General features: G+C 49.8%; 1 protein-coding gene across 4 annotated transcripts in view; it reads right to left on the bottom strand.

Moving 5' to 3' along the window:
- Positions 1–23,610, bottom strand: part of Scara5 (scavenger receptor class A member 5) — a 91,467-nt gene extending 67,857 nt beyond the window's left edge. For 2 of the 4 annotated variants that reach the window (XM_021654480.2, XM_060391350.1), the window contains exons 1-3: positions 23,247–23,610; positions 18,762–18,879; positions 2,486–2,614 (exon numbers count right to left, since the gene is read on the bottom strand). In XM_021654480.2, coding sequence (XP_021510155.1) covers positions 2,486–2,614; positions 18,762–18,873 — 241 coding nt within the window. In that variant the 5' untranslated portion in view covers positions 18,874–18,879; positions 23,247–23,610. Of the gene's footprint in view, positions 1–2,485; positions 2,615–7,218; positions 7,324–12,644; positions 12,768–18,761; positions 18,880–23,246 lie in introns of those variants that run through there. The other 2 variants (XM_060391348.1, XM_060391347.1) reach the window with 2 other exon arrangements.
- Between the last annotated feature and the right edge of the window lie 1,685 nt (positions 23,611–25,295).

Here is a 25,295-nt window from a genome sequence, read left to right as displayed (position 1 = left end):
TCTCCCAGAGGCCAACAAGAACCCAGGGGAGGTGACAGTGGCCACATCCTCAGAAGCCAAAAGACTGAGTTCCAACCCACTCATTTTTCATTGCACACAGGCATTACTCCAAAACATACAGGTTCAAAGGTGACAAGAATAACCCCAAAACCCTGCTCAGTTTGAACAACTTGAGCAGCCTGGCGGCAGTTTCAGGGGATTGGGAAACCACATCCCACCCTCTTCTCTGAAGCTTCCAGGATGTCATCATAAATCCTGTCTGGCCACTAAGCCAAGAGAGCCTCTCTTTGTCACAATGCACAGCTCTGTGTCCCTGTTCTGAATCTGTCTTCATCCACCTTTGGTCTCAGTTCCACCCACAAGTCAAGTAGAACCCATCTACCCTTTTCCTTGTGCAGCCCTTCAGATATCAGAAGAGAACTCTCCTCTCCTGCATGCTTCTCTTGAGATGAGATGAGATGGTATCCTTCCACTCCCACCCTCAGCCTCCAGAGTTCTTTCCTAGGTTTCTTTCCTTCCCTTGTCCCTCTCCTAGAAACCCACTTTGGTCACCTAAAAGTTCCTGTTCTGAGCAGTTGTAACACCATGGTTTCCCTGCTGGAAAGACTTTCCAAACATTCCAGAAATTTGTTATGGTCCTGGAAGCCAAAACCACAAAACCCGGATGCCAAGCTCTCACCGAGCAGCCCAAGAACATGCTCAAATCATCCCCTGGCTGGCTTGGCCCGTGGTAGACCTTGCTGGACACCATCGTTTGGTCCCTGGGATGAATCATGAGTTTCTCTCAGTGTTGCTGTTGGCCACCCCCCAGTGCAGTGCTTGGTGAGACAGGAACCACCCCTGATAGCCTGAGTGTGGAAACCTGAAGGCACAGGCAACACCAACTATCCCATTACAATACCCAAGTGGCTTGTCCCACTTGATGGGGAGTGAGTCAAGATCAGGGAGGTCCTGGGCATCTGTCTCAGGGTTTCCAGCAAAGGGTCATCTGCAAAGGCTGGACCTCCAGAGGCTTGCCCTCTAGTTAACTCGGGGACCCCACCCTGAGCACTCCAAGTCAGCTCTGCCTGGACAGCAGTCTCATCCAAATGACCCCACCCTCCTTCAAGCCACAGCCATTTCCCAGAGTGCACCTCCAGCCCCCATCTGCCCCCTAACCCAGTGCCCACTGCACTTCTCCTTCACTGGGCTTTAGTCGCCTAACCCTGGATCAGCCTCCAGAGTGGAAACTCCTTCAGAAAATCCCCTGGCTCTTATTTAGCTGTGTCTCAGTCCTAGCACAGAGACGGTCACAAGGTAGGTTCTCTTGTGACAGAGAGCACCTTTGGCTTACTTTGCCAAACTGTCTGTGTCTCCATTTAGAAGAGAACAAGAAGAGACTGCCAGAGTCTGGCTCTACTAGGCCCATCATAGAGTGATGAACTGCAAGTGGAAAACTGGGCTACTGGGAGCACAAGGCCAACGGGCTCCCATTGGATCCCTTTCCTGTCTGTCTCTTCTTTCCTCTCCTTTCTTTCTTTCCTTCTTTCTTTCTTTCTTTCTTTCTTTCTTTCTTTCTTTCTTCCTTCCTTCCTTCCTTCCTTCCTTTCTTTCTTTCTTTTTTCTTTCTTTCTCTCCCTCTCTCTCTCCCTCCTTCCCTCTCTCCCTCCCTCCCTCTCTCCCTCCCTCTCTCCCTCCCTCTCTCCCTCCCTCTCTCCCTCCCTCCCTCCCTCCCTCCCTCCCTCCCTCCTTCCCTCCCTCTCTTCCTTCCTACCTTCCTTCCTTTCTGACAATATCTCTTCATATAACCTTGGCTGCTCTGGAACGCTCTCTCTGTAGACCTGGCTGGCTTTGAACTCACAGACATCCACCAGGCCCTGCCTCCTGAGTGCTGAGATCAAAGGTGTACACCACCACTCCCAGATCCTTTTCTAAATTTTCCAGCTCTGCCTTGACCTTGACAGGAAGTGCTCCCTCCTCCCCACACCCCACCCATCAAAGGCCCATCTCATAAACGAACATGGAGGAAGAACCTGGTTGAATTGAGATAGAATCTATTCTAGTTCCTTGTAACTGCAAAAGGAAGCAGGCTTTCCCAACCGTGATTAACCTCGGCAGCAAAGGGCTAGGTGACTATTTTGAAGATGCCCCAGGCTAAGAGCTAAGATAAGCCCCAGCCTGCTCAGATCACACCACATCCCAGAGATTGGAGAGGCCTGGAGTAAGGCATATGCCCCATGATGATGCAGGGAAGCCACCCTGGGAAACTGGATCTGTTCCTATTGGCTTCAGGTGTTCCACACCCTCACACAAACACAGGCAATGCTGCTGAAGAGCCATGGTCCAAGAGCCAAGAGTCAGAAAGACCAGCCAGCACCTCGCTCTGTGGTTTCCATAGCAACAAAAGCAGCACTTGGGCTTATGACTATAGGAATGGGGAGCAGAGGCTCTGAGAGTCTTTCTCTCCCATCCCCCAAAAGCCAGGACAGAAAAAGGCTGCTCTTACCTGCTAAGATGAAGATACCCACAAGAATCAGGAAGACCAGAAGATAGAGCCCCAAAACCGCATGCTTCAGCGCTGACAGGGAACCCAGCTGTGTACAGCAGCCACCTGCCCGCCGTTTGTGACACGGACCTGAGAGGAGAAATGGGACAGAAATGAAAACAACCGTGAGCTGTCTTTCTCTTGAGGTCTCACCTCTGCATCTTGCATACAGATGTTTACGGCCTTCTGCACATCTATAATCCAGCCACCTCAGTCAGGAACTTTCTAGGACCATCACAAGCTGTTCAGCTTTTTGTTCTCCACACACCCTCTGTGAATAACCCAAACAGGCTTGTGCCACAGTCACCATGAACCCATCTCCAAGTCACAGAAACATACTGAAGTAGGCTTTAATATGCATTGTTTACCAAGAGTCATTATCTCGCGTGATCCAGGGAAGATAGAGAAAGGTTAAAATAGAAATTGCTGGGTTCACAAGGTGGCTCAGTGGGTAAAGACGCTTGATGGCTTCAATCCCCACAGCCCCCAGAAAAGTGGAGAGAACTGACTCCGCAGAGTTTTCCTCTGGCCTCCACAGTGCGCTGGGTCGTGTGTAGCCACACATACATCATGTATGCTTGCGTACATGGGTGATAATAACGATTTTAAAGCAATAGGACTTGCAAGCCAGCCACGGTGGTGCATGCCTTTAATCTCAGCATTTGGAAGGCGGAGGCAGGTAGATCTCTGTGAGTTCGAGGTCAGCCTGGTCTACAGAGCCAGTCCAGGACAGCAAAGGCTGTTACACAGTGAAACTCTTTCTCAAAAAAAAAAAAAAAAAAAAAAACCAAAAAACAAACAAAACAAAAACAGAGTAGTGAGGACTATGTAAGACCTAGAATTTTTGAGACATGCTAGGACAGCGGTTCTCAAACCTCCTAATGCTTCAACCCTTTAATGCAGTTCCTCATGTTGTGGTGACCCCAACCATAAAATCATTTCGTTGCTACTTCCTAACTGTAAATGTGCTACCGTTATGAATCATAACATAGATATCAGATATATCAGATATGCAGGATTCCTGTTTGGTAACTCCTGTGGAGGCCAAGACCCACAGGTTGAGAATCACTGTGCTAACAGGCTCTGCCTAAGACTTAATTTTTAATGTTGGCAACTAGTTAAAAACTAAATGCAGTGGAGGGGAGCAGAAATAAAGCAAGTTTGGAAGCCAACTCCGATCACCAGCTTGCAAACCTGGATTTAAATTTACCAAAAAATCATAGTACCCTCATCCTGTGCAAACAGTGATTGTTGTCGTGGGCCTTACGGACTGCGCGTCCGTCTTCTTTGGGCTCACATCCCAAAGTCATCTGACTGAGTGCCTGAAGTATTAGCTGGGTCTCCCGTGGCTATAATAAAATCCCTGAAGAGAGCGGCGAGGAGAGAAGCTGCTGTTTGGTTCAAGCACGTCGTCCCTGTTGCCTGGTGGCAGGAGTGTGACATCACACGGCATCCGCAGTCAGGAAGCAGAGAGAGAGGAATGGCGGTGCTCAGCTCACTCTCTCCTTCCTTATTCAGCGCTGGACTTCTAACCCATAGGATGCTGCCGCCGATTTTCAGGATAGATCTTCCCTCTTCAGCCAAGCTTTCCTGGAAAGACCCTCACAGGTACACCCAGAGGGGCGTTCTTATGGTGATTCTAAAACCTGATGAAGCCGGTAATCAAGATTAACCATTATACATCTAACTTCCTGGAGTTATCTGTCTAGAATATTCCATCTCTTTAGGGCATATGAGGATTCAGCTGGTTTTACCCCTGCGCGTCTAGGCTCTGGGGACACTTCTGGGGAGAGCCACTCGTTGTCTTACTGTCCTGTAATGGAGGAAAGCCTGCCCCCTGGCATAGCCAGAGCAGTAGGCATAGCATGGTATAATGCTATACACATGCTAACTCTCATTATCACACTGGGGGTTCCATGTGTCCCCCTCGGGGCCTCCCTTCCCTGAGTCTCAGAACAGACAGGAGGAGGAAATTCACAGCCATGTAAGTCAAGTCTAACCCCTGCCATTTGTGTGCCTCTGTGCCTCTTGCTAGCTTGCCACAGGAGAGCGTCTGTACACTGCACAGTAGCACTCTCTTTTGGGGGCCTGGAAAAAAAAAAAAAAAAAAGAAGCCACTTTCCTGTTATCTTAGAAGCCTTAATCCCTTCCTAAATGAAGAAAACAATTTCAGATTGAGCAGAATACGGCTTCAGACATGACACTTCCACAAATGTTTGGACACGCAGAACGAGAGCACTGTGGCATGATGCTTAGGGAATAGAACCTCCAGGGAAGGAAAAAGAAATCAAGACGAAGACTAATAAATGGAGGAGCCTTGGCTGTTGTTGGCCTGTTGTTTGTGTGTGTGTGAGTGCCAGAGGTCAACTTTGATTGCCGCAATGCTCCATTTTATTTCTTGAGACAGGTCTCTCCCTGAATCTGGAATTTACCCATTTAGCTAGACTGACAGGCCAGTGAGCTAGAGGTGTCCTCCTGTCTGTGATGGAATTATCGGCGTGCACGCGCTGTCAAGTCTAGTTTCTGACACGGGTTGAAGGGGTCAAACTCAGGTCCCCACGCTCATGCAGCAAGCACTTTACTGACTGAGCCATCTCCTCAAACCATAGAGACGTGTATTTTTATTGTTGCTTGGACTTTTTTGGCTAAGACCAAGTGTAGGAGCATATTTTTGAGCAAAATCTTTATCTTCAAAAAGATGGCAGATTCGGGACCTTCTTCGCGTACCACGGCTTCCTCGGAAAAATGTGTGTAGTAGTGTCTATTTGTTTTATCCTCTCAAGTTTTGGGAACAAATTGTCATACAGTGGTAGCTAATTAGTAGATTTGTGAGCGGTGCAAAGTCATACATGAGGAAGAGACATGTCCTGGTCCTTCCCTGCCTCCTCCCGGATCCTAGACCAGAGCTTGGCACATGCCAATCAACAAGGGGAACTTGTTGATTATGCCCTCCAGTAGCCCCCAGAGGACAAGAAGGAGGCCTGTGAACAGTTAAGAGTGACGTAGTACAGTAAGTGCTCTGGCAGAGGTGGTGACTGGTGTCTGAGGGAGAGTTTACGTAGAGGACTCTCACCCTGGTGAGCCTGAAGGACAGGCCCGGCCAAGGGGCTGAAGTCCCTCCTTTTCCTCCAGCCTCATGGTTCAATGAACAGCTGTTGTAGATTCAAAAGCTGAGGCGGAGAAGAAAATGTTCCTCCCAACGTGAGAACAGTTTCTGAAGAGAGTCCTGGCAAAGCTGCTAGTTGTTAGATTTTGTTGTTGTGTTTTGCAGCTGAGGGGACACTGGCGACCAGATTGATGGAGAACATGGTAAATGACAACAAAAACCTTCGCTCCAGTGATGGTCCTGGTGGTAGGGGTGTCAAACGACCCTTTCACAAAATACAGATATTTACATTCCATTCACAACTGTAGAAGAGTTACAGTTATGAAATAGCAAAGAAAATACTTTTATGGCTGGAGATCACCACAGCATGAGGAGCTGTATTAAGAGTCGTAGCAAGACTGAGGTGAGGAGGGTTGTGAATCTCTTGGAATCCAAGCTCTAAGAGGATCACAGGAAAGGCTTTTCCTCTGGCTACGGCCTCTGAAAGAAACAGCCAGAGACCAGGAAGTGATGAGAAGGGGCCCAAGTAGCCATCAAAGGTTAAGGCCAATAGCTCTGAGGGAGTTGAAGACTAAATCCACATAAAGTGACTCAAAGAAAGAGCTCAGTGTACCAGCATTGGAGCCAGTGATCTTGCCTCAGTGTGCTAGCACAGGAGACAGTGATCTAGACTCAGTGTGCCAACATAGGAGATGGTGATCTAGGCTCAGTGTGCCAGCACAGGAGACGGTGATCTAAGTGAGGAGCTGGTGCTGACTGCTGGAGCTTCCCCGTGTGTAAACGTCTTCACTTGCGCGCTGCCTGCACTATTTCCCCACGGCTGGGTACCTCAGGTGCTTACATTCTTGACATCCATCCCCTGTTGAAGCTGAATTTCTTTAGGGAGAAAACTGTATCATCATCACACACGAAGAGTTACTCTCTTCCTAGGAGGTAGCTAGGTTAATGTCTCACTATTAAAATGACAAACGTGCACTTGTGTGTGACCCAGTCACTGCTGAGCATGACTGCTAGGTTGAACAGTCACATTCTAGGAAATGCTGACTCTGGTGACAGTAAGAAAGTCACAGCTTTCTTTAGGTGTTCAAGATTAAGAATGTTCTGGAAGGGACCAGGGACAATGGCTGTGGGTGAAGTACTTGTCTTTCAAGCATGATGACTTCAGTTTGATTTTCAGATCCAATCCACACACACACACACACACACACACACCCACACACACACACACACACACACACACACACGATGGTACAAGCTTGTAATCCTACAGCTGGAGAAATGGAAACAAGGGATCCTTGGGGTTTGCTGGACAGCAAGTCTAACTTACGTGGTGAGTTCCAAACTACTAAGAGACCCTGACCCACAAGAAAAAAAAAAAAAGAAACGGACAGCAGTTAAGGAAGAACATACATGGTTGTCCTCCCATTACCTTTTGCACATGCACTTGTATACATGCGCGCAGACATGCACAAGCATATAGACACACGTGCACGAGCGTGCATACACACACACACAAATATTCTGGAAGGTAATATACACTGAGGGTTGCTAGGCATCATCAGGAGAGCTATGAGAGGACCTTACGCACATCTCTGTGGCACTATCCTCGTTGTGTGTAACTGTTGGTGTGGGCTTCTGTCCATCCCACAGACAGCAGGCCTCCAAGAACAGAGTCACCTTGTTCTGGGAGCAGCAGGGTTTGGTGAGGTTCTGCGCAGGCGCAACACGTGTGAACACTTTTAGTTTTGCCGGAAAGGTCATCTCTTACATTTGCCTCACACAAATAAATAACTGGCCAGTTTCCGCTTGGAGCAGGATGTCATTCTGAAGAGGCAAATAAAGCTTTGACTTTCCTCACATACCCAGGATTTCTGGATAGCACTCAGTGCCCAGGTACATAAACCATGTAATCAATTCCTTGGAACTAAATTGACTTTCTTTGATGTTCTGTGGACTGAACTCCACCCTGGACACTCATTCTGATCCAATGGTGAAATCATGGATCTGGGGCATAGAAGCCCATGGCTCTAGAATAAGATACGTGTCATATCAAGAGAGAATGTGAAGACACATTCTTGGACAGAAAACGAAATGTCTATTATGAAAATTCAGTTTATTAGGGGGAAAACATTGGATTTCTTTCTTTTTTTTTGAGAGGACATATCCAAAATGAGACTGTTTTAAAGTGTTTTTATTATTCCCAGAGGTTAGAGGTGTGGAGTGCTCTTAAAAATGGGAGCAGGAGCGTGCCCAGAGTATCAGGCAGCCCAGCCCTACTCCAGCCCTGCCATGAGGGCAGGCCTGGGTGTGGGACTCTGGAAGGAGAATTAAAGACTGTCACGTAAGGACTGTGAGACCATGTGAAGGCATTCCAAACTGTCCCTCATCAACAGGCTCTTCCCCTGAAAACCTAACTTTCAATTTCTCTAAAAATAACGTTTCAGTTTTTTTTTTTTAATTTTTAGTTATAATTTTAGAGCCTTTGGGGAGTTATCTGCTTAGACTTATTTTTCTTTCAATCTCCGAGCACACTTGCAAGTTGGGCCTGATAAATCAGGTGTTTATCCTCCAAAGAAACTGGATGGAGACAACAGCAAACAGGGCACGGGATGTTTCTGAATCCAGCAAGTTGAGCTGTAACAATCACAATAGTCATTTGCTTTGGTTCTCATTGGTCCCAGGCCCATAAACAGCAGGTGGGGCCAGCGTTTTATTGCTGGGAGGGACGTCAGTGCTCAGCTCATCCAAGGATCTCCATTAAACCTGCCCAAGTCTGACTTCATTAGGAGAAGCTTCATTCTCACACTGGTTACTCATCCCTCATGTTGTTTTCATTGTACAATATGCGTGATGAGAGGCAGCCCCAAATGACCTCTGTCTCTGATGCTTCTGTAACTTTGTGCCTTTCAGTGGGGACCTCTGTTAAGAAGACACATTGTGTGGCAGGGGCAAAGTCAAGAACAGCCTTCAGCCTGAAGTGACAGTGGGCCAAGCAATAAGTCTTACCAGGGCCCGGGAGGGTCCTAAACATCTTTGATATGGCAATGCATACAATGGTCTTCATTGTATATTCTAGAGAAGTCTTCCTAAACCCTCAAAACCTCAAGAGGGAAGAGCATGTCTTTTGTACATCAATCAGGATGACAGGTGAGGGCACCTATGTAGCTTTAAAATAAGTCTGCCTCCCCCCAAAAGACAGAGGTACACAGAGAGGGGTGGGCGTTCTGGTTGATCATCAGTAGCCAGAGAGTTATTCAATGATGCTAACAAATTAGATTAAAAATCTCCAAATATTAAGTACTGAAGTCTTCCAGATAGCTGAATTTGTGGATGGTGCTGCCTGTGGTATGTCCCAGGAGGTTATGGAGGGGGGAGTTCTGTACCCTTCTCCATACCTCATCCTACACAATGCTTACATGTGACTGTTGGGCAGTGTCCTAATATATGGGGGCATGTGGCTCTGAGCCACTGCGACCAATTAGACCAGAGGTGGGGCTCGTGGGAACTCTGATTTATAGCCAGGGTTAGAAGAGTATGCCACGACCTGGGGTGCATGAATGGGCTCTCTAGTGGGGGCGCTGTGGGGCCGAGATCTCTATCTGTGGGATCTGAAGCTACTTGCGGACGACACTGTCAGAATTGGAGTGAATTATGGCACTCAGTCACCACAGAGCTGATTATTCATGGTGGGAAATCCTCTCCCCCTTCCTGAGCTGAAGTATTCTGTGTTTGATCGTTGAGTGGGAGAGGAAACCCAGCAGCACCACTTGCTTAGTTTTGTCCTATCTCGGCACAGCCAGCTGGGCCATAGTGAAGACCAAAGACAGGGATCTCAACCCCAGGCCTTGTTTAGTCCTCGGGGAAGACAGGCCAGAGTGGAGAAGGTACAGAGGGAGGGGTGGAGGTAGAAGTGATTCCCTCTACTATCAAAGCAGTCCGAGCCTTTCACACCCAGTTCTAAGAAAAGGAGAGAAGATGGGAAAAAAAAAAAAAAGGAAGGGGCGGGGTAGCCTGAGCTAATTCCACTACCACTTCCTGGGGCTCGAGGACAGGTTATCTTACAATTTTGTCACTTCTCCATGAAGTTCCTGTGTCCCAAGCCCCATCTGTTCCCAAGGTTACTCTGAATAAAGATTCTATGGAAACAATCAATGACCTGTGCTTATTTTCCACAGGCAACCAACGTAAGGACAGCCTGCTGGCTGCTGTGTGTCTGCTTTTAGAGCCAGGACCGAGAGGTGGAAACTGAGTCCGGGGTGGAGAAGAGCAGGCAAGGTGAGTCAGCAGCTGCCAAGATCCAAGTGGGATAGGAAGGGCCGTGGAGTATACAAAGAGACTTGTTCTTTGTATAAGAACGTGGTGGAAGGTACCACTATTCTTGCTCCAAATGGAATCATATCATCTCAGGTTTACTTAAAAATATGTATCGAGCATATATATTTATTATTATGAAGTTAAGACATCTGAAGTGATAATGCTCTTCCCATGAGCTATAGACTAACAAAATTCTCAGTGCCAGGCCTGGAAAAGTTCCCTTCAAGTTGTTGGTCAGGGGAGTCAAAGAAACTCCCCACACAGTATAGGCCTTTGCCATGGTCCTTGTTTGTCTCCTAGAACCTTGAAAATAAGACCCTATTGCTAAAGTCACATATATTTGGACACATGATTCAGAGGAACTGACCTGAAAACCACTTTCCTAGTGTATATGAAGATTTCTTTCTTTCTTTCTTTCTTTCTTTCTTTCTTTCTTTCTTTCTTTCTTTCTTTCTTTCTTTCTTTCTTTCTTCCTTTCTCTTCTCAGGACAGGGTTTTTATGTGTAGCCCTAGATGTCCTATAACTCGCTCTGTGGACCAGGCTGGCCTGGGACTCAGAGATCTTCCTGCTTCTGCCTCCTGAGTGCTGGGATTAAAGGTCACCACTGCCAGGCTAGTATCTGAAGATTCTAGCAAGCTGCCAAGGGAGAAAAACCAACCGATAGTCTTACCTGTCTGTAGCCCACACCAACGACCAGCATGCAAGTTAACCCCAACAGTATATAGCAATGACACCTATGTCTTGAGAGCTCCCAGCAGCTGTCTAAATTGGACTTAAAGCCAATTCAACAGGAGAGAATTCATGTCTAGCACATTAAACATAGTCAGCTACCAACTACCAGTGGCTGGGGAGGCCATAGAGCCTAAAGGAGAACCGACTACAGCCACTTACCTAGGCCAGCGTAATCCCTAACTGCACTCTAGATACTTATGCCCACAGTAAGTGTAGTTCATTCTGCAGCAGATGGAGACTATTACAGAAAGCCGTGACTAATCAAAAGGAAAAGAACACTTGGCTGTGGCTTGCCCAACCCCAATTGACACATCTACAACAGAACTCCCATGCACACGGCCAGGGAACATCACAGAAGAGGGGACAAAGGATTTTAAGAGTCGGAACAGGAAAGCTACATCTACAAGATCTCATAAATTTGGTCACCTAAACAGGACTGGTACAATGACACCATCAGGCCATGTGTCAAGGTGCTTGGGATTCAGCCTCACAGGACCCACCCGCCAGAGGAAGAACTCCAGGCAATTAATGGCTGCTGAGAGAAAAAGATCAGCTTCTGCTAAAACAAGTCTCTGTTTGGGTTATGCAGTGCTTGGTGGTCAGCCCTAAACAAACGGGAGGAGTTGGAGGGAGGAGAGTGAAGGGTGAAAATGATGCAAACAAAGCACTCATGTATGAAATTCTAAAAAGTAAATTTTAAGTTAAAAAACAAATCAATGAAAGGCAGTGTCCTTGCCTTTAAAACGATATTGCAAATATGGGGTGAGGGAGGTGCAAATGGACAGGATCCTCAAAAAGCACCAGACCTGGGATTCTGCCTAAACTCAGGCCAAAAGATTCTCTTGTGCTGGAGAGATAGCTCAGTCAGGAGAGTGCTTGCCTTGCAAACACAGGAACCTGAGTTCCTTCCTAGAGCCCATGAACAAAGCTGGACGGAGCAGTACATGCTTGTAATCCCAGCACTAGGGAAAGGAAGTCAAGCAGATCCCAGGGGTTTACTGCCTGGTCATCTGAGCCTGACTGATGAGCTTCGGGTCAGAAAGAAAAACAAGGTGCATGATGAGAAAGGACGCCACAGGCTACCACTGACTAAGACACACATACACACACATTGGCACACATACTAACCCCGAAACAAGCAAGCAAGCAAGAAAAAAAAAAAAAAAACCCAGAAGATCATCAGCTTGAAGAGTAGCCCCAAATTCCAGTAAAGGTTCTAAGTTCCTCTCCTGTCCCCTGTCAAATGCCCAAACTGAAGACGTTTGTAACATGGAGTGGGGGTCTGTGTCCTCCCTCCCAGCTCTGTCCCTGATGTGCCTGGATGAACTGGCTTCTTCTCTAGGCAGGGAAAAAAAAATCAAGTTTAAGGTCCCTGGCTTCTTGTCTTCACTTCTGTAAGCAGCTGCAGGGGACAGCTTTGGAAGGGTCACATGGGGGAGGGGAGAATCTGCTTTTGGAGACAGGACGGTTGAGCCATCTGAATGGAACTGAGCTGGATGTGTCCCTGAAGGCTGCAGCTGGGCCACCTTTACCCCCAAACAGAGCAGGGTGTGCCACAGAAGGAAGCTCAGCATATTTGAGCAAAGATCAACAACACATTTAATGCTGGGTCTGTTTGTGGTGTTATATTTTGGACTTATTTCCTTCCTTCCTTCCTTCCTTCCTTCCTTCCTTCCTTCCTTCCTTCCTTCCTCAGTATCCCCTTTTCCTTCTGTCCCACCACCCCAAGGGTTTCAGGGTCTCTCAAATTACCTATGGCACCGAGTGTCTACTACTTGCTGTACATGGTCCTAGGAGGACAATGACACAATGGCATTATTCTCATTTAAGGATGAGAACTGAGCAAAGCCAGCCCTCCCCCCTTACCCCTCCACCCAAGGCATCAAATGGTCCTCTCCTACACACAGACTTCTAGTCTTAAAAAAGGTGGTCTATGCAAATGGGTGACTAGGATATGGAACACTCACCAGGGACAGAACAGGATCCTGGAGCTGCCATCACCCTTGGGCCTGAGGATGTCTCAGGGATGAGACAGAGTGGTTGCAACTCAGAAAGGAAAAGCTCTCCTAGAGAGGATCCCTAGCCTGAGATGGCTCTGTAGAGCAGGCCTTGGGGAATAGTACACACCCAAGTCCCCATGCCTACCCTCCTCCAATCTTCTGCCAGGGCTCTCCTAGTACCTGAACCCAAGGAGACAGGAAGCAAGGTACAGGACAGTGGCACGTGGTATCAGAGAGGTACACACAGGCTTCTGCACCCAGCCCAAGGGCATGTGCCCATGCTCGACGTGGTTCTGTACGGCCTATGATCTGACAAGCTGCAATTCAGTCCTCCTCCCCCCATCTCTAAGCCTCTTTGTCTTGGAGAGATAACCCACAGGGACACCAGGCCACTAGCAGAACCCCTTAGTGCTCACAGCCTAATCTACCAGTACTTGGCTCTCTGCCCTTGTTTAACGGGGCGTGTCACCTGGTGTCACAGTACTGAACAAGCAAATGCTCCTATTCCGCTCTAACCTTCAAAGGGTGGTGACCCTCAGTGAGGCCGTAGCCAGCCCCCTGTGTAGCCATCTAGCGGCTCTCCGCTACGCCAAATGAAGCAGGGATGTTTGATGGATGGGAGGTAGATGTGGCAGGGCCCCGGGGGGAATAATTTAATTTTATGGGGGAAAGGAACTCAAGAGCAGGGCGTCCAGGCTTCAGGCATCCTGCCACCACCAGGAGCACGTGTAACTCATTACCTCCTCTGCCTTCCCATGGGCAGCCGTGGGTGACGCCACACGTGTGGTGGGGCGGGCTGAGGCCTCCGAGAGAGCAGTTTTTCTGACTCTAACACCTCTCTCCGGGCCTCACAAAACTTCAGCTTCAGAGGAGGCAGTCCCTGCCAGGCACCTTCCATTCCCAGGACTCCTCTGCATTCTAGAGCCAGCCTGGAGAGGTCTCCAGCTGTCTAAACAGGCAGTGGGGGGAAAGGCTGGAAGGGGAAGGTGAGAGTCTAGGGATGGGAAGGAGCCTGGGAGTGAAGAGGAAGAGATAGGAAAGGAGGCCCAGCTGGCCCAGCTCTGAGTTCCGGTTTGGTGGGAAAACTGAGTGAGACCACATGGCAGAAGGGGCCTTTCAGGGCTTTCTGGGATGGTTCTCCTAAACATTTCTGATAGTACTATTCTGATATTATGCTATTGTCCAGCAGGCTCTAGTCCCTGCCCATAGCCTCCGGGCTCCAGTGGGCTCCAGGAAGGCTGCTGAGCATTAAGACACAGAAAGATGATTTAAAAAAAAAAAAAAAGACACAGAAAGAAAGAAGCGGCCTCAGAAGTACAGAGGACCTGAACCACCAAGGCTATTGTGGAGGGTGGGCAGCTTGAAAGATGTGAGGGTGAGAGGACACCAGTGTTCAAAAAGGGGGCCTTTCACGGGGAGACCAATGATATACCACAGGCCATCCTCTTTCCTGAAGGGAGGGAAGAAGAGGAGAGGACGAAAGCTAGGAGCAAGCAGAGAGGGGGGAGGGGAAACAGAAGAGGTGGGAAAGAAAAAGAAACAGTCCTGTAGTAGACAGTAGTAAAAACGGCACCGTTGGAGGAGGGTCCCTTCCTTTGCACTGAGGACAGTCCTTAGGCAATGGACAACCCCCAGCCCCCCCCCCCCCACATTCAGTATGCAGCAAAAAGCTTCGATCCCTAGGCCTCCTCTCACTTTCCCTGTACAGGCTGCTTCAGTGCTCTGCAGCTCCTACTTTAGCCCGCAAAACAGGAACTCTCGACCCTTCAGTGCCCCTGAGGACCCTCTGGTGAGGAGGGACAGCAACAAAGTAAGGGCAGTACCAGGTGTAGCCACCAAGCTTTCTGGCTGGGTGAGCATTTCCTTCCCATGAACTCCTGCCCAGGGCTCTACAGGCGGCCAGTGGCAGGCCTGGGCCACATCCCTGAAGGTAGGCTTGCCGGGCAAAAGGCAGGGTCTATGTTTTCATTCTTACCTCCTATTCAATTTCTCTGTCAGTTCAGAATCCAGAGGTGGGAATCTTTAGGGTCATGAGCCCAACACTTTGTAAGCCTCTCCCTGGAAGGGAACCCTAAGTTTTAGGCAGGGAGGCCCTGAGTTGGGCTTCAGTCCTGTTACTACTTGCGTGGCCTCGAGTAAGTCACGCACTAATGGTCATCAATTTCCTGAGGGACTGCCGCTTACAAGGTACCTGGGGAACCCGGAGAGGAGTCCGTCACCTTCCCTGGCTTCAAGACATTTGGAGTGTAGTAAGAACAAAAAATCACACACACACACACACACACACACACACACACACACACACACACACAGAAGAGCCCAGCCAGCTATAATACACTGTATTTTATGCAGTGATTGGTTATAGTTATGGTCCCACAAAAAGGCTCAGGTGTTGAAGCCTTGGTCCACAGACAGTGGATCTGATCCTTGAGCAGTGAGCGGGCCCGGGGGCTCTCACTTAAGTAAGTGGTGGATGGGCACAATGATGGACTTGTAATCTGATGACATCATTTGCAGGTGACAGAAACTCCCAGAGCCTGGGCCTGCTTGGAGGAAATAGGTCACTGGAGTAGGTCCATGGGGTCTGTAACTTGTCCTGGACTAGTCTCTGCTTCCTGGCCACCAGGAAGCTAAGAGGCAGCCTCCTCTGCCTCACCCCAGGCTCAAAGCAATGGATGCAGCCAACCATGGGCTAAAACCTCTAACGCTGTGGGCCCAAATAAACCCTTTCTCCTGTGAGTTGTTTCTGACGGGTGCTGGAAACCAACCAACACAAGCTCTGAGACCCGGAGCAGGGAGGTGCCTTGGGCAGTGCTCCATGGGGCACAGAGCAGGGGGGTAGGACTTAAGATGACAAATGGAGCTTAGATAAAGAATATGGAGTGGGAAGGTTGTGGCTGCCTCAGGAGGTGGGCAAGAGCAAGAAGGTACAGAGAGATCCCATGGACTTACGTTGGCAGTGCCATCATTTGACAAGGAGGCCAAGATAGAACCTGGAAAGGATATAGCCAGAGAGAGATCTCTGACCAACATAAGCATTTGGACCCACAGTTCTTTTCTTTAAAAAAAAATAAATAAATTTTATTTATTTTATAAATTTTATTTATTAAATTTATTTTAATAAATTGGAGTTACAGACAGTTGTGAGCTGCCATGAGGGTGCTGGGAATTGAACCTGGGTCCTCCGAAAGGAGCAGCCAGTACTCTTAACCACTGAGCCATCTCTCCAGCCCCAACCCAAAGTGCTTAAAGTCCCACCTGCCTTAAAGTCTGAATCACACCTGAGCAGCTGGACTGTTCTATGCCACATCCCAAGGGCCAGCCTCTAATAAGAGGAAGCACGGGGCCACCTGGCTCTTCTCTCCCGCTCTACTTTGGGAGGCAGCTTTAGAAGAGGCCTGGAGCTAATCCAACACTTCTCAGTTTTAATCTGCTGGAGACCTCTGGGATGGACCTGGCTCAGGCTTCCCCCCTCCCTTTGCCATCTCCTTCCAGTTTCTTCTTTCCTCTCTTGGCCTCACTCAGCTTCTTCCTTTGTTTTACTCTCCAGAGAGGAAGATTAAAAAATAAAAATCTTGGTCTTTCCAAAACAGATCCAGATACAGGCTCAAGCCTCCCCACTTCTGTGTCCTGGGATGGTACAAAAAATAAAGGAATGCGGAGAAGTCAGAAGCAGAGGCCGAAAGGGTTTGCTTTGCTACTTTTAGATTTCAAGGTCCTTGTGCTCTCGCTCATCCACTCCCTCCTTAGTTCGCTCTTCGGGGAGTATTCTGAGAGCATTTGTTTGTGCACTGGGCCTGGGAGCACCAGTGGACAAAGCAGCCCACCTACTTTGGAGGAGGTGCCAACTCTCCTCCAGCTTATGGTGGTCAACAGAGAATAAACAGTATAATAAGTGTGCAAACTGCGTAATGTGTTAGGAGAGAAAAGGAAAGTAAGTTGTGGAAGTAAGGAAAATGAGACGTGGGAGGATAGCAGGACAGGAAGCAAAATGAGAGTAAAGACCAGAGTCCTGGAAGCCGGATCCAAGAGACGGTGAGGACAGCCTCTGTCTGTATGCACTCTGGAGAGAGCATCTTCCGCAGGGTGGAGGCCGAGGAGCACGGGGGTGGGGGGCATCCTGAAGGGGAGTATTAGCATGAGAGGGGAGAGCGTGGGTTCTTTGGCCACGCGATCAGGGCCTGGGCATCATTCTCTAAGTCTGAATTTAGAGAACCACACCCCTAAGGCGATGACCTCAGAGATACCCACTGTGTCCTCTTCCGGTGAATGAAGACAAAGGCCCAGAGTCAGTCTGGAATCCACAGCTCCTGCCTTCACTGCACCAGAAACTGGGGCCCAAGGAACCCTTACTCAGGACGCTAGCACAGCTGAGAGCTCATCAATCATCACATCACCAATGCTCTCCTGCACATCCCTCGGGTCGGAGCCAGGAAGCACAGAAGCTGAGCTCACTGCTTAGTTTAATTTCCCTGGTCAAAATGATTGGTTTTGATCCGCGGTACAGAACATAGGAGAGATGGGAGGGTGGAGAAAGAAAAGGTGTCGGTCCAAGTGACACCCCACACTGCGGCTTCACCCCCCACCCCAAGCCTGGTCTTCCAGGTTGACCTTGGGTGACTCCCTCCAACTACCCCCAGCCCCGGTCCTTTCTGACCAAACCTGTCCTCTTTTATAATGTGGCAGAACTGAACTGAATCGAGAGCGTGCTCTGCACACACGCTATGCTTGCACGCATGCGCACACAGCTCGCGCATTACACATGCGCACATTTCTTCTCTTTACACATGCGCACTTTCCTTCTCTTGCCTGGGCATCGGGACCACTGCCCTGGTCTGAGGAACAAGCTGACAGAACCTTTCCCTACCTCTTCTCTTTCAAAGTCTTCGTGTGGTGATTCCTCTTGATTGACAACTTGATGGGGTTTACAATCACCTTGGAGGCACATCTCTAGGTGTGTCCGTGAGAATGTTCAGAATGTTCAGTTTAATTGAAGAGGAGACCCACCAACACTACGCCATGGGCAGGGGTCCCCAAGTAAATGAAATGGAGAAAGGGAGGTTAGCACCCCCTTTCATCTCCTCTGCTTCCCGACTGAGGACGCAGTGTGGCCCCTGCCACCACACCTCGTCTGCCATTATGCTCTGAACCCTCAAACGGTGAGTCAAGCCTTTCCTTCCTTAGACTGCTTTTGTGGACCTTTTGTCACAACACGGGAAAAAATGGTATTGTCATTCTTATGCTCTTTGCCAGAAGCCATTTCCCTGCTTGACCTCAATATTCACACCAAGGGGACTCGCCTTTAATCCCAGAGCTTCCCTGACACCCAACACATAGACTAGAACCTAGGGGAACCCTTCCTCAGAAGCTTAGATTTCCTCGTGTGTCCCCCTGCCGGGCTGTCCCTCCCCTTCTCTCCCAGATGCCTCTTCCTTTCCTACCTCTGCTCTTTGGAGAAAAAGCAGCAGGGCTCGGAGAGAGCCAGTTGGCAGAGTGTTGCAAAACAAAGTTGGGGCTACTCACACCACAGTGTGGACAAGGGGCTATTTCCAGGCAGCTGGCCCGATGTCCTTTCAAAACGACCTGTAGGTGTCCTCCCCAACCTCTCAGAAGGGGGACAGTGTTCTCGTCTTTCACAGGAAAGAGGGAAGCCCAGGGAAGAGGAGTTTATGCACACAGCAAGCCTGTGTTAAGAACCTGCTCAGTGATGGTACAAACGCTTATTAAATGCCTCCTTGCTGTTATGGAGGGATGAGTGCCAGGAAAGTGCCCTGGACTCCAGTCTGAGGAGCAAGGCAATTCTGTGCCGGAGCCTCTCTGAGGAACTGGTGAGTTGTAGAATTTTTAGTGCTGTCCTCCACCTCCACAAGCCTCTCTGTAAAATGGGTTCTCACTTTGCTGGTGAGATGAATTTATTTATTGAGGTGAGTGAGAAAATCCACAAAGAGACCTTCGAGGACAGGATCCTCAGGATCTGAGGAACTTCCCCGAGAGGACAGCAGGCACCGGGGTGACGGGGGGTGGTGGTGGAAAAACAAGGCTCTTCCACACCCCAGGAAGAGCCTCAAAGCCAGCGGCACTCACCGTCCTCACAGAGGTTCAGCTTGGACAGGCTCCTGCCATCGAAGGGCTCCTCAAAGATGGAGCCGTTGTCACGGTCGCTCACGGTGTGCAGGTACATGGCTTTGTTGTCCATCAGGTCCTGGGGCAGCAGAGACACACACAACACAGGGAGGGCGGGGTGGACAGAGGAGACACAGAGTCAGCCACACAGAAAACGAACAAATGGTGGAGCCGGGCGTTCACCCATATGGCCCCAGCCTGGAGAGGGGCCCTCTCCACACCCACAGGAGCTACACATACCACCCAGGTCCTCGGGACCCCTCCATCAACAGCCCTCCCTGCTCAGCGCCAGGAGGCTAAGCCCTGGATAGTTTTCCCCGCATGGGATCTGTCCTTTCCTGACAACAGCTCTCTGTGGGGCTGGAGCCTTAGGCAGTGGACACCATGGCCACACCGGGCAGCACGTGGAGTAGAGAGTAGCTTTTACCAGAGGTTCTCAACCTGTGGGTCTCACCCCCTTAGGGGAGTCAAACAATCCTTTCACAGGGGTGCCTAAGACCATTGGAAAACACAGATGTTTGTGTCACCGCTCATGACGGTAGCAAAATTACAGCCACGAGGTAGCCATAAAATAATTTCATGGTTCAGGGTCACCACAACAGGAGGAGTGGTATTAAAGGGTCAAAGCGTTAGGAAGGTTGAGAACCGCCGTGTAAGCCCTCAGTGGCCTGGGAGGGTCAGAGAATTGCAAGAGGGGAACTAGAGGCACAGGTGCGTTGAGCAGGTTTAGGATCGGCTGAGGAGGTCAAACGGTCCCTGACCCCACTGCAGGCAGTGGCAAGAATTCATGTCCCAAGGCGTCTAAGGGGTGAGAAGCCTCGGTAAGTCTTAATGGGCAGCTGATGGCCAGGGTCTTCTGCCTACATGACTCCTTCCCCCAAGGCTGGGGGAGATTCTTTCCCTCGCAGTGACCCAGCCATGGAGTTTCCACAGCAGTGTGGCCTACGTCATCCCGCTCTGCCACGCATAACTGTGTGACTGGAAGCTATCCTCAGAGCCCGTGAGGATGGCTCAGGGCAGAAAAGCATTATGAGACCCAGGCTGGAAGGGATTTGCTAAGTTTTCTGAGATGTGTTTGCATTCTTTGTGTAATGAGAAAAATCCTTTTTATAAAGCCAATTTGCGAAGTGTTTGTTTACACAAAATCCTTTGACTTTTTCCTCACATATATGCCCTGTAATTTGACACATTGCCTTCGGCACAGTTCTAACTGGCCGTGCGTTTACGTCAACTGTTTTCCTGATGCTCTTTAGCTATCTGGGCTAAATAACCATAAAGAAGGGGGAGGGGGAGAAGAGGGGAAGGAAGGCAAGAGAGGTAAAGGGAGAAAAAAAAAGTCAGATTGGGGTGGGTATTTACTCATCTTTAGAGTAAATTTGGAAAAACAAATCTTCCAGGAAGATTTGTACAAGGTCAGCATAGAGCAGACCCACCGAGGTCTTGAGAAATAAGCAGGGGCCCTTGGCCTGGATGAGATGGTACAATGGCTGGGAGGTACTGCTGAAGAGACTGCAATGGGTCTGGGAGTTGGCCCATCATCCCTATTTAAGGGCGGCATCCCTGGGGATATAAAAGGGGAACAAAGCCCGGAGCAAAAGCACGTGCTTTTTTTTCACGACTTGAACTTGGTCTCCGGAGACTTGGCCTTTGGGACCGGGGAGAGGCTGAAACTGACCAGTGGCCTTTCAACTGTCTGTCCAACCACCCAGGTGAGACAGGCTTTTCTGCTCTATCACTTCAAGTAATGAGATGCCACATTTCCCCACCCTGGTTCACTCACTCCTACATGCATGCATATATACATGCATACATACATACATACATACATACATACATACATGTATGCACTCAGTCTCTTGGCCTTTCTTACAGGCTGTGTGAGGGACAGGAGATGAAGATGGTTCTTGGGTCTCCCAGGACTTCTCACAGCTCCTGCTCAGACAGCTCCTGCTCAGCTTCTCTACGCCTCACCCCATGGTGTCCAGTCTGCTAGTCTCCAAACGCTGGCTCTCCATCCAAGCCCTCCACCCAGCAAAGGGCCTCTAAGTGGGGCGCTGGGTGGCTCCAGCTCTGCTCAGCTCTAGGGGGATCCTCCCTGGTCTCAGGATGTGTGTGGTCCTTCCCCTCTGGCCTCAATCTCCAGGAGCTACAAAGCAGAGCACCACTTGTCTCCGCACCCGCGATAACCCTCCCTCTGCCAAAAGCAGCAGGGTTTCAGCCAGAGGGCCTAAGAACCTACAGGGCAGGCAGCCCTGCTTTCCTGCCACCTTCCTTCTCTCCTTACCAACTCCAGACCACTGTGATCTGGACCGCATTCACTGGTGACCCCTCCTAGCCATCCTCTCCACCTCCTGGCAGGACTGAGCAACAGCCTAGGGGGAGCCTAGAGAAAGGGGCCGGGGCCCCAAGCAGGGCCAGATAGGAGAGGGATGACTTTGACTTTGGAAATGCTCGATTCTTCAATGCTTGTAAACAAAATGTGAGCATGTCCTGCCTGCCCTGCTTTCAAGTATGGCTCTGCTTTCTCCTCTCGGAGTCAAGAGCAGATCCTGGACTCTGAGATCCCATCTTGCCACCTTTAGACCTAGTCTGTGCTTTCAGACATGTCACAAGTGACTATCTAGAGTAGTGGTAAGAGTGCAGGCTGCTGGTGCATTGAGCACAGCCCTTGGGCCTGAGACTGAATGCCCTCGGGGACCTCCTGGGAGCACTTCTGAGCAGGACAGAAAGATCATCATTTTATCATTCCCATTTTGAAGATAGCCTAACCAAGACCAAAGAGGCAAGAATGACAGAGCTGGAAATTAAGAGTAGAAGAGGCAGCCATTAGACTGTCCAGGGTCGCCAGGGTCGCCACACACTGCCCTGGCTCAGCCATGGGCTGCCGTATCAAAGATGTAAGTATGAGTCAGTCACTTTCAGTGGCCACCCTCAGGGTCACCGTAAGGCAGCAGGGGATGGGCACACTTTGGAGAGTCAGCCAGGGTACCTCTGTAAGGACGTGAGCAGAGGAGAGGGACGGAAGGGGAAACCTGGGTAACATGGATGGAACCGCAGGTCCCCTGGTCCGAGAGGAGCCTGGACTCCAGTTTTGCTGAACAGAAGGAGGCTACCCTGTAAACAGCGAGGGGTGGTTTTACTGACCTCTGGGGAGGGGGGTTATGAGTCACTTCCCATAAGGGTGGGGCAGGTGCCAAGCACTGTTTCCAAGGTCTATCTGACTGCTGCCCCGGGACATCCCGCCTCGCAGGTGCAGTAGTAGAGAGCTCACAGCACAAGGGGCTCCTTTTCCTGTCTATCAGCTTGAGACCAGTCTAGGCCTCCTGCACCTCATCCCTATGATGTGAGGTCCACTCTGTGATCCCTGACCCTCTCCCCCCCAGATGAGCATCATGAGCTGATGCAGAAGGGAGGACTTTGCAAAGTCATGCAGAGTAGCTGGGGACAGTCATAAGGGAACCCACGCCCTCAGCAGGTAGGGGCTCTCAGAGTCCTGAAGACTCCCCATTGCTCAAGAGGTCCCAGAAATTAAGTTGTGGGGGATCTCTTTCAAAAAAAAAAAAAAAGCAACCTCAAAAGTGGCATAAGACTGAGATTAGGACCCTGATTCTGGAAGTTTCTCTGGGAGCACCAGAAGACTGAATGAACTTCTCCTGCTTTGGGGGGTGGGGATCAGGAACCTCAGTTGCAACTCTAAATCGATTTCTGTGGGCGCTGGCTTTTAACTCGGCAGGGCTTGCAGTTTTTCTTTGGAGTGCCTAGTTTTTAAAGCTCATTTAAACCAAATAAAGTCACAGCAAATGTGTCCCCCTCCACACACACACACACACACACATGAAAAAGCGGCTATGTAGGTCTTAAACCTTTCCTTCTTCCAGGTACTCAGTTCACTGGATCCTAAGTAACAGCTGGAGAGGTCCAGATTATTGTTGTCATCAATAACCTCCTGCATCATTCGTCCTATCCTGATGTAGACCACATACATACGTATATACATACATACACACACACATATACACACACTCACACTTAAAACACATGCATACATACATTCAGCACACTCATAACTCTCTCTCTCTCACACACACACACACACACACACATACACACCACACACAGGGTGTGTGTGTGTGTGGCTGTTTGCTGATCCATGGATTCCCTGAATAGGCTCTGGAGCAATGACATGAGATGGCCAGAGATGACACTGAGGCCACAGCATCCCTCTGGCATCTGGATGCAGGCTTACCCTACAACCCTAGCAGCTGGGTCCTGGGGCCCCGGGGTCTACAGGCTCAGATCCCTGAGACCCTCCCACCTGGAGGCCATTCAAGGTCCTGTATCTGCCAGACTTCCCAGCACTCTGCTTCAGCATCACATAAGGTTTCCTCCATGGGCCTCTGGAGCACCATCACCCAGTAGCTTCCAGGTCAAAGCGTCAAGACTCACCTGTATGCCGACCCTGAGGCTGCAGCCTGTCCCTTCAGTTCCGGGCGATTGACATCATAGCCAGAGGGCTGACTGCTGCCCACGGAGACCCAGGCAGTCCCTTGAGGCTTGTCCCCACAGCCAGCCAAATTCAGATGGAGTCATAGAAAGAGGCTGCGGGGTCACCAAGTGACTTAGGTCAAGGCCACAGGGTCACTTCTGTGGGAGGACCAGTTCAACCGAGTGGCTGAGTGACGGGTCTGCACGTGGGACAGCCTGTCTTGATAGAGCGTCGGTCAGCCTCAGAAAGCGATCCGGAGATGTTCTGTGAAGGCACCCGCAGCTCTGCTAGGTACTGACTGGGTGGGAGCTGCTCCAACCTCCAGTCTTTATTAAAAAAAAAAAAAAAAAAAAAAAAGTTCTTAACTGCTAGAGGGAGTCTGGACTACGCCTGCCCTCTTGAGGTCACTCCCAGAATTACAGCTCCGCAAGGGGCTTCCATCCCAATCCAGCGGGGCGAATCAGCCTTGGCTTCAGGACCCAGCGCTTGCTGTAAAGGCGCTGCTGGAAATACTTTTTGGACAGCTTCTGGGAAAATGGCAGCTAGGCCTGGCTTACGACCCACCCAAGGAAACCAGTCTTGTAAAATTTCTTGTGGGACAGAACGGGCATTTCTCAATTCATTCAGCGAATTTGGCACTTCCTGAAGTCACATCCACTCCCAAAGGGCTTGGACAGTTCACACTGGGGCTATTTAGAAGAACGTCTGAGAGCGTTAGGGGTGGGGGAGCGGGGTAGGGGCTCCGGAGGGACTGCCCAAAGCCAAGCTCAGCACGACTCCATAACAATGCCAGTGTCTGTGGAGCACGAAAACTGCACCCCAAAGACCTGGAAACCTCGGCACAAACAATTACATTGTAAAAAGGAGGTGCGCCGGGGTCCGGGAGATAGCTGAGTCCACGGGGGGCCCTGACCTCTCAAGCAGAAGGACCTGAGCTGAACCCCCAGCACCCACATAAAAAAGACAGTGTGCTGGCACCCCGGTGCTGGGAACGTGGGCACAGGACGATTGCTGGGCCCACTGGCCAGCCAGCCTCGCGTCCTTGGTGAGTTCCAGGCTCGTAAGGGACCGTGTATAAAAGCCCTCAAGGTAGATGATGTTCCTTAGAAAATGACATCCAAATTTGGCCTCCTTCCCACACATACATTTGTACACATGTACACTCATAGACACCAGACACATACACACGCGTGCGCGCGCGCGCGCGCGCGCGCACACACACACACAAGATACACACTGCAATAAAAATACAAATAAAAGAGATTAAAAGGAACTCCAACCAGGTGTTAGAGAGGCAACGGATTCAGATGAGAATAGTGGGAAGAGTGAGACAAGATCAGAGAAACATGCCCCCCCCCCAAAAAAAAAAGTGTGATCCAGGAACAGATTAGATGAGGTGATAGATCTGGACCACCACGTCAGAAGGTGGCACTCACGAATAAGTTTCTGTTTGTTTGTTAACCGTGAGACCCCCTCAGGGCTTCAAGGTCGGGCTTCCTAACATCAGGAGAGTTCGCCAAACTCAATCCCGCCACAGAGCAGCTGCCAACCCCCAGCTGATGCAGAAGAGTCTTAGCCACTTTCAGCGACCAGCCTCCTAACTGTCCCCAGGGCCGGCTCCTGCAGGACGTTGTCTTACAGGAAGAGAAAAGTAGTTGCTTGTGTAAGTGGGAGGAAGTGCAGGAAGAGGAGGAGAAAGGGGGCACTTTATGGTATATGTTGTATGCTGTGTATACAGATATGCGAATGCGCTGTTCCTAGTGCTTTTCATACCTATATCAATGATATCCCCCTGAGGTTGGCTTCAGGACTCTTCCATTGATGCCAAAACCTCGGTGGCCAGTATAACAGCATGGTGTGTGCATAAAGGCTCTACACAGCCTCCCGTCTACTCTGAATCCTCTCCAGGTTGTGTGTACTATCCAACAATATAAATGCCATGAAAACATCTGTCATACATCCCGCATAGGCTCAAGACTTGGGCTAAGAATAAGTTTTCATATTCAGCA

This window comes from Meriones unguiculatus, chromosome 9 (genome assembly GCF_030254825.1).
Source record: "Meriones unguiculatus strain TT.TT164.6M chromosome 9, Bangor_MerUng_6.1, whole genome shotgun sequence".
In the NCBI taxonomy this organism is placed as follows: domain Eukaryota; kingdom Metazoa; phylum Chordata; class Mammalia; order Rodentia; family Muridae; genus Meriones; species Meriones unguiculatus.
The sequence above is the reverse complement of the archived record's forward strand: the minus strand, read 5'-3'. Positions and strand labels throughout refer to the sequence as shown.